The 13,967-nt window shown below is 41.4% G+C and overlaps 2 protein-coding genes across 2 annotated transcripts in view; both read left to right on the top strand.

Annotated features, from left to right (window-relative positions):
* Positions 1-2,790, top strand: part of GSTCD (glutathione S-transferase, C-terminal domain containing) — a 103,410-nt gene extending 100,620 nt beyond the window's left edge. Inside the window, exon 11 of the mRNA XM_012655088.1 lies at positions 2,447-2,790. Coding sequence (XP_012510542.1) covers positions 2,447-2,583 — 137 coding nt within the window. The 3' untranslated portion in view covers positions 2,584-2,790. The remainder of the gene's footprint in view (positions 1-2,446) is intronic.
* A 4,344-nt stretch (positions 2,791-7,134) lies between these two features.
* NPNT (nephronectin) overlaps positions 7,135-13,967 on the top strand; it is a 127,231-nt gene continuing 120,398 nt past the window's right edge. Inside the window, exon 1 of the mRNA XM_012655086.1 lies at positions 7,135-7,243. Coding sequence (XP_012510540.1) covers positions 7,135-7,243 — 109 coding nt within the window. The remainder of the gene's footprint in view (positions 7,244-13,967) is intronic.

Raw genomic sequence — 13,967 nt, 5'->3', positions numbered from 1 at the left:
CAGAGAAGCTCCACACTGGACACCATCATGTTAATACTTTCTCTCCAAAATTCCAACTTAGCCCATTTTCCAACATAAAAACAGACTGTTGTTTCTCTGGCTGAGCTGCATTCAGAGAGCGTGTCGCAGGAGAAATAGTGACCTTTCAACTCGGAAATCAAAGTCAGTGTAGCAAGATGCTCACGCTTGAAGAGGCCTGCAGGACCTGAGACGAGTAACAAACAGTTCCCTTCTCTCTCTCACCCTCTGGGTGTAGACGTGTGGAGAGAGCTTGCTTTCTCCTGCTCGGAACCTCTCTTTCTCTTTCCCTCTTCTTCCTCCTTTTCCTATCCCCAGACTTTGAGTTAGTCAAATGTACCCCTGATAGAATTCCACTCCCTAGACCCATGTCGTAGTCTGCTTTGTGCCGCTATGACGGAATACCAGACTCGGTAACTTATGATGAACAGAAGAAATCTGTCTGGCTCGTGTTTCTGGAGGCTGGAAGTGCGAGGTCAAGGGGCTGGCATCTGGTGAGGGCCTTCTCGCTGCATCACAACATGGCAAAAGGCATCACCTGGCGAGAGAACAGGAGGCTGAGCTTGTCCTTTATAAGGAAACCACACTCTCAGTAATGAACCCACTATCATGGCGACAGCGTTAATCCGTTCACTCCGCCCTCATGGCCTAACCACCTCCCAGCATGGTCGCATTGGGGATTAAGTTTTCAACACGTGTTTTTTGGAGAACACATTCGAATGACAGCAACTCAATGAAGGCGTAATTAGCCCGGTGCATGGTACGTGGTAGGTGCGAATTTTAGTCATCGCACCAAGGAGAAGGGCTGGAAGGGAAGTTGCTAGAGTTGAGGAAGAGGGTCATTTGGCAAAATCACTGGCAGGAAGCGGGTGGGGGTAGGTGGCAGGATTCACACTCAGCCAAAGCCATAGACTCCCTCAGACGTCTCCATCTCTGCGTCGTGCGGCCCGTTCCTGTGTTCTGTGCACATTTTTAGGGAATTCACCAGGCCTGCATCGGTAGGCTGCCAACAGCGGGATTTCAGTTGTGAAGACACGTCAACATGTGAAAACATGAGATGGTTCTACATGATGGAGAAGGAGAGACTGACCGGGATCCAAGCCAAGGATAAAGGAGCTACGGCGTAAGCCCAGGGTGGATACGGAAGGAATGTAGAGCATCCCGTTCTGACAGAGAAGGTTCCATTTTAAACTGAGAAGTAGGTGGGGAGACAGTTACCGAGGTCTTAAGGGAAGAACAATATTTTAAGGGCAAAGACGGATGTCAGCCACAGGCTGCTCATGAAGAGGGGAGGATTTCACCCAAACGGAGCTCTCGACGTCCCGTTTCGTGCCACTTCTGACTCAGCCCGTCCTTCATGGGGTGGGTCCTTGTAAGGAAAATGTTCAAAATCGACATCTGGAGTCTTCTCTGATTGCCAATTCTTACCTCCTGATTTAGTTCACCATCCACTGTTTTTTTCCGTGAGGATTCCGTTTTCCACAGAAGAGCTTTTCTACTTGAGTTACCTGTCTTTACTTCCGAAGCCGTTTCAGTTTAGTGGTTTCCACTGCCATTCAAATAAATTATCTAAAAATAATGTGAAGGCATTGTTATAATTATTGAGGAAAACTGGAACAAATGAAGTTCCGCATAGTCAGTAACCTTTCTCCAAGAGGATGAAGAAGCTTATATATTACATTTGGGGCAATTAAAAGTGTAAAAGTAAACCAGAGCTTTGAATATATTCAGCCCCGAATCATTTTGTCCCTGGCTACTTTTGAAGTTTGTGTTTGCCAAAGGAAAACAAATTAACCTGTTCGCTTGCCAGTCAGATTGCCCCTTTTGTCTTCCAAAGATTGCAAAGGAAATAGAATACCACTATTTTATAGGGGTGCAGGAGCTCTGAAAATTAAGAGGGTATTACACTCTATTACATATCCACCTGAAATAGCACACAATTGAGAATTTTCTCAAATATTTTCCAGTTCTCATTTCTTCATAGTCCTAAAAAGCTCCTGGTAGAAAAGGTAACATGTCTCCCAAATGGTCCCTTCTCAGCGTGTTCCTTTAGATGTTCTTAAACACAGATTTTTTTTCCCCACGATATTATAGATAATGTAGTTTTATAGGGAAGGCAGAGGAGAGGTCTTTAAATGGATTTTTAACCAAGTAGGAAATAGAATCTGCAGTTCTAATTCGAGATCTGTGTATAACTTCGAAAAGGTTAACATTCTTTAAATTATTCGTAGAGACAAATCGTGATATGTCATGTATTTGTAAACTATCTTTTTCTCCACGCTGATGAAAGAGACTAAGCAGGACTTGGGTGTAAACAGCTCTCTCCGCAGTACGTGTGGATTTCGTCCCTGTATAGATTCCCTCAAATCGGCTGAAATTGCCCCGCTAGCCAAAGGGTGTCTCATGGTGCCATCTGACTGTGTTTCAGGAAAACAGTGCATGTGCCTGGTGGATCTGGACCGAGCGAGAGCTGCCGAAGAACGCGGCTACGCCGTTCAGGTGATATCCATGGAGCCCGAGAGCTGCTCTCCCAAAAATAACATGATCGTGGGAGTCCCCGTCTAGCATGCGATATTCACATTGGGTGTTTTGCCATCAGTCTTCACGTCGAAAGCCCAGTGGCGTTCGGGGGGGTTCTTGGCATGGCCGGGAAACATTAGCCATCCTGGACCTGTTGTGCTCAGGAAGGAAAGCAACGGGAAAACCTTGCAAGAAAGGCTCCCTGCAAAGCGTCACGAATGCTCCTACAATGTGTGGTTAAAGAACTGCTGGTTTTTCTAGTAAGAATCAATCCCCTGGCGTCTCTGCTGCCAAAAGAATAAAACTCCCCAGTGGAGGTTCCCTCACTGGAATAACAATTTCCTTCCCGGTTCACAAGCTTTTCTAGTCTTGCCGATGTGACGTGCAATTGAAAATAATATACCTGCAGTCTTTATTTTGTAATCATTTAGATATTCACAGGGAGACTGAAACTAGACTCAGTGGGATTTTTTGTTTTTTATATTTGTAACAATTGCACTTTTTCTATAATTTTTAAAAAATTAGGAAATCACAGCATTTTTAAGCTGGAGTTAGTTCACCTTAGGTGTCCTTTAGTATCCTCCTTTTAAATACATTTCCCATAAATTACCAAATGAGATCATCACGGGTTCAAACTTTTTATGTGAAGAGATTATAAAATAATTGTGGTCCATTCCCTGTTATGGGAATATGGAATTTGGACATAAATTCTGACCAGACAATAAATACATTGGTCAGTGAATTCAAGATGGTAAGTGAATATGGAGGATCCATCATTTTCAAGACATCAGCCTGGATTCTCCCCAGGATTCAGAGACGAGTTGCAAGAGACACAATGCTTTGCCTATGGAAGTAAATCTTCTAGAAGAAAAAGATTAAAGCATTAGTTAAGTTTTTCATGTTATACTATAATGTATGGTCACAGGGTTTGTTATTCAGATGTCAATCATAGTTTTTATTTGTTTTGGGGGCATAAAACTTACAGAGTATAAATTGGGAGTGTGAGGAGTATTTGGAAGCTTATTGGAATAGTTCTTTTTACCTAAATTCTCTTTTTTCTGCCAGCCAACATTTTTAAAGACAGATGGCACATTCTTTCTCACATGCTGCTAATTACATGTCCTAAATTATTTCATTTAAGATTTATTTCATTGATTTTGATATTTCCAGCCCCTGTATTACACATATCATGAGAAGAAAGGGCTTTAATTGGTCATCACTGTGGATTAAAATACAGGAGGACTGATTTACAGGGCGCTATGGGTGGAGGCAGGGAGGTTTCAGAGTCTGTTTTCTGGGATAAAATTTAAGAAAAGAATTAACTGTCAGTCCAGAGTATTTTAGTCATTCATGCCCATAGATAATAACATGTTCTTATATCCTGGACTTTCATTTTTTCTAATTGAGGTTTAATTCACATGCAATAAAATAACATATTTTTAAATGTTCGTTTGAGAAGTTTTGACAACTGTAAACACCCACATAACCACCAGTAAAATAAGATATTTCCATCAGACACTGTTAGATATACATATTGAGAATATTTTTCGCAGTCTGTAGCTTTCCTACTCATTTTCCTAATGAATGTTTTAATTTTCATGAAGCTTAATTTATCAAGTTTATTGATAAAGCTTGATAAATTGAAAAAATTGATGAAGCTTATTTTATGGTTAATATTTTCTGCGTCCTTTCTAATAAATCTTTACCTACCCTAAGGTCATGAAAATTTCTCCTATGTTTTCTCGCGGAAACTTGATGGTCCCAGCTCACTGCGTTTAGTTAGGTCTACGATCTGTCTCAACTCGTTACTCACATACAGAGGTAGGTAGATGTGAAGAATATATGGTTGTTCCAGCACCATGTTTTAAAAATCCTTTCCTCCCACCATTGAACCGACTGGCCGCCTCAGTTGAAAATCAGTTGATATTTGTGTATGCGTCTACTTCCGAATTCTCTAGTCTCTTCCATTCGTCTGTCTGTCTCGACTGCCACAGCTTTATAGCAAGTCTGGAAATCAGGTAGTTTGTCTTCCAGTTTCATTTCATAATCTAGACTGTTTTGGCTATTCTGGATCCATTGTATTCCCATTTAAATCTTAGCATTGGCTTCTCCATATCTCTTAAAATTTTACCAAGTAAGCCTGCCGGGATTTTTCGTATTGCCTGGTCTCCTTAGATCCATCTGGGGAAGTGAACACCTGAACAATATTGAATCTTATGATCCATGAATATAATATCTTTCTGTGTATTTAGGCCTCTGTTAATTGCTCTCTACAACATTTTATAGTTTTCTGTGTAGAGGGTTTGTTTTATTTATTATTATTTGATGGTTTTGATGGTGTCACCCTGAGCTTTTTGCACACTGTTCACACTGTGTGGAATAGTCTCCTTGTACCCCTCCCACTAGCTTAACGTCATTCATCCTCTGAGCCTTTCCTAACCTCTTCGGAGTTAGTTCCTTGTTTTAAATTTTCCCCGGCCCGGGGCGTTTTTTTCGTTCTTCCCCGGTTGCTTTTCAGGGACCTCCTTTTTCCCCCTTCCAAAAGGCGGCCCGGTTGACCCCGGAGGTCATAAGAAGAGGACCCCACTGCTCTCCCAGCCTGTTCCGGGCGTGGCGTTCTCCAGCTGTGGTGGCCGTGGCTGGTAAGAGCTGTGGGTGCTGTGACTGCTCTTGGATCAGGACTTCGCTACATAAATCCTCGCCAAGGCTCCTTCCCAGCCAGGGCAAATAAAGGGGGTTGGATACAGGCAGCAGGAAGATTTATTACTGCAATGACAACAATCCAAGCAAGTGACCTGATTTTGCCCCTACCCTGTCCATCAAAAGCAAGGCTGCCGCCCACTGATCTGTCTCCCCAAGGTTGTGATAATATTAGGAATCACAGCTCACTTTTACTGACTTTTGAGTCTGACTCAGAGAAACGTGTATAATTATTAATGGCTAAACTACTTTATCTAATTTAGGGAGACAGATTTCAGTCATATTAGAAATCAAAACACTTTCAGGACACACATGCTTAATATGTGAATAACAGTAATTAAACATTTAGTTTTGTTCTGAAGATTTTGGCTACAGGTGTTGCCCATCCCGTGGTTCAAGAAAATTGCCATAAGTAGGAATTCCACTTACTGAAACCTATTTTTCTATTGACTTTTTAGTAATGAAATTAGAAATATGTTTCTGTAAAGTGATATAATGAAATCATAAGAAAGAAAACAATACATTTTTGAATTTAAAAATTCTCAAAAAAAGGCTATCAATGCAAAAGTAGTTTGGAGTTTTTGAATAGAATTTTTTAATTACACAGGAAATATATATTTGTTGTACAGCAGCTAAAAGATGTGGCTAAACAAAAAGAATAAGTTTTTAATTCACCGTATTAAAATTTTGTTTTATACCTTCCTAGATTTTGCTTTACATGCACACGCACAAAGATTCATTTAACAAACACTACAGTACTTAATATTTGCTAAGCACTATTCTAATTCTTTTGTAAATAATAACTTATTTAATCTTTTAAGTCATTTGATGCTCATAGTAACCCTATGAGCTAGATATCACTAGTAACCCATTTTTTTTTTATTTTGAGATAGAGTCTCACACTTTTGCCCGGGCCAGAGTGAGTGCCGTGGCATCAGCCTAGCTCACAGCAACCTCAGACTCCTGGGCTCAAGCGATCCTTCTGCCTCAAGCCTCCTGAGTAGCTGGGACTACAGGCATGCGCCACCATGCTCCGCTAATGTTTTCTATATATTTTTAGTTGTCCGATTAATTTCTTTCTATTTTTTTAGTAGAGACGGGGGTCTCGCTCTTGCTCAGGCTGGTTTCGAACTCCTGAGCTCAAGCGATCCGCCCGCCTCGGCCTCCCAGAGAGCGAGGATTACAGGCGTGAGCCACCGCTCCCAGCCACTAGTAACCCATTTTACAGAAACTAAGGCTAAGGCTATACAGTAAATGTAGACCTGGGTTTGAACTAAGCCAGTGAGTCACAGAGCTAATATTCAAACTCAGTCATCTCTTTAGCAATCCTATCGGGATTGGGTGGGATAATCTACGATAACAAAATCTCAGTTCCTTTCCACAAGAAAGATGTGCTTTTCACTTGGACTACGTATCTACCCAATTGCTCTGACATTATCTCGCAACATGACTTGGCCTGGTGGAGCAGCCTCTGTCGGGAAGAGAGCCGGTCTCCTGGCAAAGGAAAATAGTCCTGGCAGGCTACAAGCAAGCTGTAGAAGGTTTAGCTCAGATGGCTTACACATCACTGTCCTCGTTTGGTTAGCAAATCACATAGCCGCTGTTCAGATTAACAGGGTGGGGATGCACAGTTTTACACAATCATGTCCCACCAGCAACGTTGAAGAAGGGAGGAGAAAAAGAACAGAAACAAAAGACCATCATCCCATATTCCGGTTTGGGGACAGAGTTCCTGAATGCCGTGGACTTGGGGCAGGACATTCTCTGGAATGCATCAGAGTGACAGAGGGCGCGTCCTTTCCTGGGACAGCCGTGCTCCCTCACCTGCTGCGGGAGGTGTGTTCCAAGCCCCACCGCGGATGCCTGGACTACAGATGGCACCGAACCCCGTGACCGATGGCTGTCGGGACAGTATCCAGCCGTCGTAAATACAGCGAGGACGGCTGCATGGCTGGACGCTCTCCGGCAGCCCTTGTGGGCTGTGTTGTTTTCAACCTGGTGACCGGTCAGGCTGCTGAGTGACGGGTAGTGTGCACAGCACAGACACGCTGGACAAGGGACGATGCACATCTGGGGGGGACGCACCAGGATGGCACGAAAGTCATTACAACAGCATGCTGTGTAGCCAAATTATGAATTTCAGCACGTTTTTAAAATTAAACTTCCAAATTTTCTGACAGATGAAAATCAATCTGATTTTTAAAGACATCCAGAGCAAGGGATTGCAGCTTCTCTCCCAGTAAATCCTTAGTGTCTTCTCCATGGCTTACGTCAAGGAAATTCTATTTTAGACAAATTCCTAATGCTCCCTTTGGAAATGCATCTCAGGTGCTTATGTCAAAGGGACGACCATGAACTAACTTTTCTTGCTTTAAATTGAGATGCACTTCGGAAGCACGACTTTTAACCTGTTTTCTTTATTATTGTTTGTATAGTAGTGTTCAGATTACCATTTTACTTTTGGAGTCTTATTTCCTGAGTCTTTCATTATTTCTAAGGGTCCCTTCCAAACCTCGCCCAATTTCCACCTTTTCCTTGGCTATAAATCTTGGGTGCGTTGCAGAACTTGTAAGTGAACAGAATAATTAAGGTTGGTCATTCTCTTAATTACCTAAAGCTCTGTAATCCCTGTTGTCTGGCAGAGAGAAGCCTGCCTGGTTCGTTCTCAAAGTAGTCTTGGCTCGTTGAGCCCTGTTGCTCTTCCATCTAAAATTAAGAGCTGCTTGTCATGTTCTCTGAAAACGCCTTTAGGGGTTTTTACCGGAGCTGCACTGAATTTAGAGATTAACTGGGGAAGAACTGACATCTCAACAACGTTTAATCTTCTTATTCCTGAACACGGAAAACACAAACAAGGTGGTTGCTGTCAATTCCTGCTTTATCACACATAGATTGCCGATTTTAGCAAATACTTTTGCTATATCCGTTGAAATGATCATCTGGTTTTTCTCTTTTAGTGTTTGAATGAGGCTAATTCTATTAATAATATATTTTCTAAAGTCCAACTGTCCTTATTCCTGGGCAAAACTTCAATTGCTCAAGATAAGTTTTTTTCTAGTTACGAATATTTTATTTTAAATTTTATCATCTTTGTTTACAAGTGTGATTGGACTTTCTGACATTAACCTGATCTGCTCTGGGGGTCAAGATCAAGGTTATTTACCATTAAGTGATCTGAAAAATAACTTTTTCTATTCTCTGGAACTTTTTTTTTGTAATAAAATAGGGATTATCTTTCCCAGACGTCTGGTTCACTGACTTGTAAAACCATCTTGTGTATATAGGGGCAAGAGAATAGGAGTTATATTCTAAGCTACGTATTAAATTTCCTTAATGATTATTGGTCTATTCAGATTTGCCATTTTTTTCTTGAATCCCTTTTCTAAGGTGTATTTTTTCTAAGACATTGTCTGGGTTGACTTCTTTATTTCTTTATGCAGGCTGGTGATAAAAACTTAAAAAAAAAATCTAGGTTCCTAACTGACTTTGAAAAACACCTTGTATTATTTTTTGACCCTCTAGCAATTTGTGTTCTCACCTAATAGTTATGCTGTCTGGACCATATTTTCTAAATTTATGGCCTCCTACAGCCGAATCACGCAACCTTCCTGGAGCCAAGATAAATGAGGATTATCTCCTTTTTCTTGATCTTCCTGGGACTCTGATCCTAATAGATCAGGTTGGTGTGACAGTGTTTATTCTTCACGAAGACCTGCTGGCGGCCATCAGTAAGGGGCTTGCAAGTATTTTTCTTTCAATGATTTTTAAATGTGTAGACATTTACTGTACAGAATTTATACTCTATATTGCTGTAGTTCTTGGAGGCTTTTACTGTGAATATCATCCGGAGAGCTTTTAAAGAACAAATTTTAGAAACAGTAATAGATACAAAATAGATACACAATAGAACAGATTTCTTACAGGGGCATGTTGTCCTTAAGAAGACATGGTGGAATTTGGATCCAGAGTAATTTATACTCCATGCCATGTGTTTTCCTATCTCCCAGTCATAAATTAAAATACACTGTAAATTTGTCACCGGTAAGAAGCACTTATGGATGCCTCTGATGATATTCCAAAGCAATTGGCAGAAGATTGCCAGTTGCCATCAGATACGAATTAAAAGATTATTATCAAATGTGATGGGAGGGGAGGATCATCTCAGTGGGTTTTTTTGTCCTATCCTGGGCATTCCAGAAGGAAGGAGATACAGCAGCTGCTGCTCTTTTATGATGGATTTGTATGGCCTTCAGTATGTGTGTGTGTATTCAAGAGTTTCCCAATTGGTAACTACTGACAGCCAGTTATCTTGAAAGAATTAATTTGCAGGTAGCCAAACTACAGCCTAAGGGCCACAGCCAGCCCACAGCCAACTTTTGCAGATTAAGTTTTATTGGAACAAAGCCATGCTCTTGTACTAGAAATGCAGAGTTGAGTAATTTTAATAGAGACTGGCTCCCAAAACTGAAATTATGTACTCTCTTGCCCCTTATAGAAAAGCTCGCTGGCCCCTGAATTACATCGTAAGTCCCAAGAAAGCCAAGGAATAGCTTATTCTGGGGCAAGCACTATTAAATTGGGGTTCACAGTTAGGTATCGGGGCTCTATCATTCCAAGAGACAATTTGTATTATTTATTGTATGTGTGCATTTTACTGGTTAGAGGGTCCCATGGCTTTCGTCAGATTCTCAAGAAGGTTCTTGTGACCCAAAATGCGTTAAGAACTAAAGCTCTAGATAAATACTGCTTATTTGTTCCCTTGAAGGCTTGTGGAATGGGACAGAAGGAAAGACAGTTCAAAAACCTGACCCAAAGGTTTTTTGAGAGGATGAAAAAATTGGTAAATACTGTTGGCTCAGGGAATTTTTTTTGTGTATGAATGCATTTTATATAACTCTTCAGTTATTTTAAATCATTTATTCTTACTGATTGTATGCCCCATATTATTAGAACTGCTTAATTTGTCTTTCTTTGCCTGGTTTATTTCACTTAACATCATGTCCTCCAGGTTCATCCATGTTGCAGCAAATGACGGGATTTCATTCTTTTTTATGGCTGAATAGTATTCCATTGTGTATACGTACCACAATTTCTTTATCTGTTCATCCACTGATAGATGCTTAGGTTGATTCCATATCTTGGCTATTGTGAACAGTGCCACAATAAACAGGAATCAGATATCTCTTCTACATACTGATTTCATTCCCCTTGGTTTATATACTCAACAGTGGAATCGCTGGATCGAATGCCATTTATAAATTGAGAAAAATTTTAAATTCTTGCTGCACTTGGAACCTTAATGCTTGAGGTTCTTTCCCAGCAGGGAGATCACGCAGCTCTTCCCTCTGGAATCAGACCACTTCCGTACAGTAGCGTGCGGGGCCCTGTCCTCAAGGAACTCATGGATTTTCGTAAGTCTTGGGAAACTTTTCCTCTTTCCTATGGTCTTCCTCAAAGTCATCCTTTTCTTTCCCCTCCTTATCTCAGATACCTACTTTTGATTTAGCAACAAGCTCAGACTTTTGGAAAAGATGGAAAAAGGTGTTGTCCTCAAGTTGCTAAATTTGAATTTCTAAATACACTCTCCTGTGGCAGTCTTATTTGCAAAGAGAAGCCGTTCAGTTCTTTAAGGAGAGGAGTGATGGATCGAAGTATTATTTTAAGAAATGGGACATTCTGTGTGTTTGCTGCAAACTTAGAATTAAGACTTGACCGTCTCACAACAAAGCAGATTTGGACTGCCTGATGAGGGGCAGGGACTCCCAGAGATCCTGCTACGTGTTGCTGGAATAAATGGACTGATTTGCAAATTAAAACAGGTAGAACAAACTAGGTAATAAATATCCAACCTTAGGCCTGTTGAGGATTTTATTAGGCACCAGAGATTGTAAAAGCAAAGGAGTAACCCAGGGGAGCGAGCATATTTTGTACTCAATTCCAATCAACAGTCTGTTCTTAATCTTCAGGTTAGCCAAAATTTACATATATGGTGAATACTGAAATTATTATGAAATAAAGTTTACTCAGGTTATATGAGAATAATTGCAAATACACAAAGAGTCAAAATTCACCTTCGATAGTAAATCGCAAACAAAACCAAAAATGAATGGGCTTTCTTCCCACCCCCTGCCTTATACCTTTGGTGACTTTTGCACATGAGCAAAATACATGAAAATAGTAAAATTTAGCTTTTCTACTATAAAATCACTAATTTATTACATCATTCTTTGAAGACTAGTAACTAGTATATTTCTTTGTGATACTAGTGTTCACAGCCCTAGTGTTTTTTCCAAGTGTTTTCCTAGGAAGGGAATACTGCTTTCTGGATGTACAAATCATTACACAATGCTCAATCTATCATTGTGGATCGAATTGTTTTTGGTCTTTTTATATCACTGCTCTTGAAGGACGAAAGGTCCTGGCCACGACGACTGTGCTTCTTGAAGTGGGGAGCAGCCCTGCTGGGCGACCTTTTGTGAAATCCCGCGAATGGCAGCTGCCTGATGCCAGCTGTGCTCCTTTACGCAGTGACATTTGAGCCGCTGGGGTCTTCATCTTGCAGCATCTCAAAGCCAACTATTCAGCCGGCTTTTCAGCCGCGTTAACGATGATCACTCTTTTTGCTTACTGAATTTACAGAATGAATCTTGGCATTTTCCATTACGCGAGTGTGCAAAAAGACAAGCTTTGTGCAAGCGTTGACTCAGGCCCACAGCCCTGGTAGTGACAGAGGTCCTGTAACTACACAGCCGGCTCCCTGGAGGGAAGATACACATATGTTGAATGGTTTATGAATCCTGTTAATCACCAAAATCAAATTCTGAATTATCTATGCTAAACGAAGGGAGCAATTTATAGCGAATCCGAAATGCCTTTTGTATTCGACTTGGATCCTTGCTTACAACTTACTATGAATAATACAACGGAGAGGAGGCAACACAAAAGCACGTAATCCTTACAGCTGGAATTTAATAAAAGCATGCAGAATGCAAACTTGTTGGCAACCAAAAACTAGGTTTGAAGACAGTCATGGATCCATAAATTAAGTAGCCTATGTATAAAGGATGGGGTAGAGTTTTAAACATCCACTGTCAATTGTCTTTTTAGAGAGTTTGCTGGTTTACGGAGTCAGTGGGTTTTCCTTAAGCTGGCCATATATCCCCCATCCACTTTCTGCCCCACTGGTGCCCCCAGGAAGCTGCCCCTGGGGAAGCATCAGTGGAAAATCAGAAGACAGGAAGAAAGATAGAGGCCCCTGCTCCGTGAAGTGGTCTCTGGCATTCCGTGTGCTTAGTCTGCAACTCCTACCTCAGCGGTTTTCCCCCACGGCTCCCGTCGTCAGGGGCTGTGGTTTCCTCCTTTGTCCCTCTACACCCAACACCGTTTATGCTCCCCGCTTCTGCTCCTCTCTTAGCATCTCGCTGTCCCTCATTCCTTCCCTACACCTGTCTGTGGTCCCTGTGGTCCCTTTTCATGGGAACCATGCTATGGTCAGAACGTGTCCCCCAAAATTTATACCTTGCAATTTAATTACTAATGTGATAGTATTAAAACATAGAGATTTAGGAGGTGATTAAGTCTTGAAAGTGCCACCCTTGTGAATGGTATTAATGGCTTATAAAAGAAGCTTCACACAGCCATTGCCTCTTTTGCCGTCCCACCCTCCATCAAGCAAGAGGCATCATCTTGGAAGGAGACACCACACCTGCCAGCGCCTCGATCTGGGGCCTCCCAGACCCCAGAACTGGGAGAAACTGAATGAATGTTCTTTATAAATTTCCTAGTCTCGGGTATTTTGTTATAGCAGCAGGGACAGACTGAGACAAACCACGTGGCGTTAACTTATTAGGTGCTAGAATCCTGATTAATAGAGACGAAAAACAAATACACTGCTTTGAATTTTATCTTTGCAACTACCTAGTTATCAGAATTGCCTGGAGAGGATGGAAAATCACAGATTACTGGGTTCAGTTCAGCCCTGTAAGGCACAGGGCAGGACGGGACTATGTCTGGTTCATTCGTTATTGGGTACCCAGCACTCAACCCAAGACCCTCAATAATCATTTGTGGGGTCAGAATGTCTGAAGTCCAGGAACCTGTATTTTTACAAGTTCCCCCAGATGATTCTGATGACCAGTCCCTTCCAGAAACACTGGCCTTTGACTTAGAATTTTATATCTGGAGGGGACTTTAGCCATCATCCAATTCTACCAACTTGTTTGGAAATGGAAGTATGGAAGTCTGTGAGATTAAATAACTTGTCATAGATAGTTGTAATATTTTCATATTCCGCAATACATTTTGGGACAAACGACAAGAAACAATGAAAAAAGGCGTCTAAAAGATACAGTTTTTACCAAAAAAGGGAAGTTATGTTACAATTTGGCCTTGAGGGCTATGAGAGGTCGTCTCCGTGCAGGCTGGAGGGCATTTTGAGTGTGGTCTCCTGAGACCCGGGTCAGGATCCCCTCACTGGGGACACGGGGACTCCACCCTCCGCTCGCTTTCGTTCCCGCAGGCTTTGGTCCAGTTAGGCCCAGGACTTGAAGAAAAGTGTTTTTCTTGAAGTATTTCTATTGTCTTTCTCTTTCATAAGAATTTCTCAAACACTCTCATCTTCTCTGTGCAGTATAAATTAGGCAAATAGTAGTGAAGTTATTTTTTCCACCAGAAATCTGTCAATAACTTAAAATTCACTTGCTAACATGGTATTTTGTGGAAATATGCCA

The sequence above is a fragment of the Propithecus coquereli genome, unplaced genomic scaffold (genome assembly GCF_000956105.1).
Source record: "Propithecus coquereli isolate 6110/MARCELLA unplaced genomic scaffold, Pcoq_1.0 Scaffold46, whole genome shotgun sequence".
NCBI lineage: Eukaryota > Metazoa > Chordata > Mammalia > Primates > Indriidae > Propithecus > Propithecus coquereli.
The sequence above is the reverse complement of the archived record's forward strand: the minus strand, read 5'-3'. Positions and strand labels throughout refer to the sequence as shown.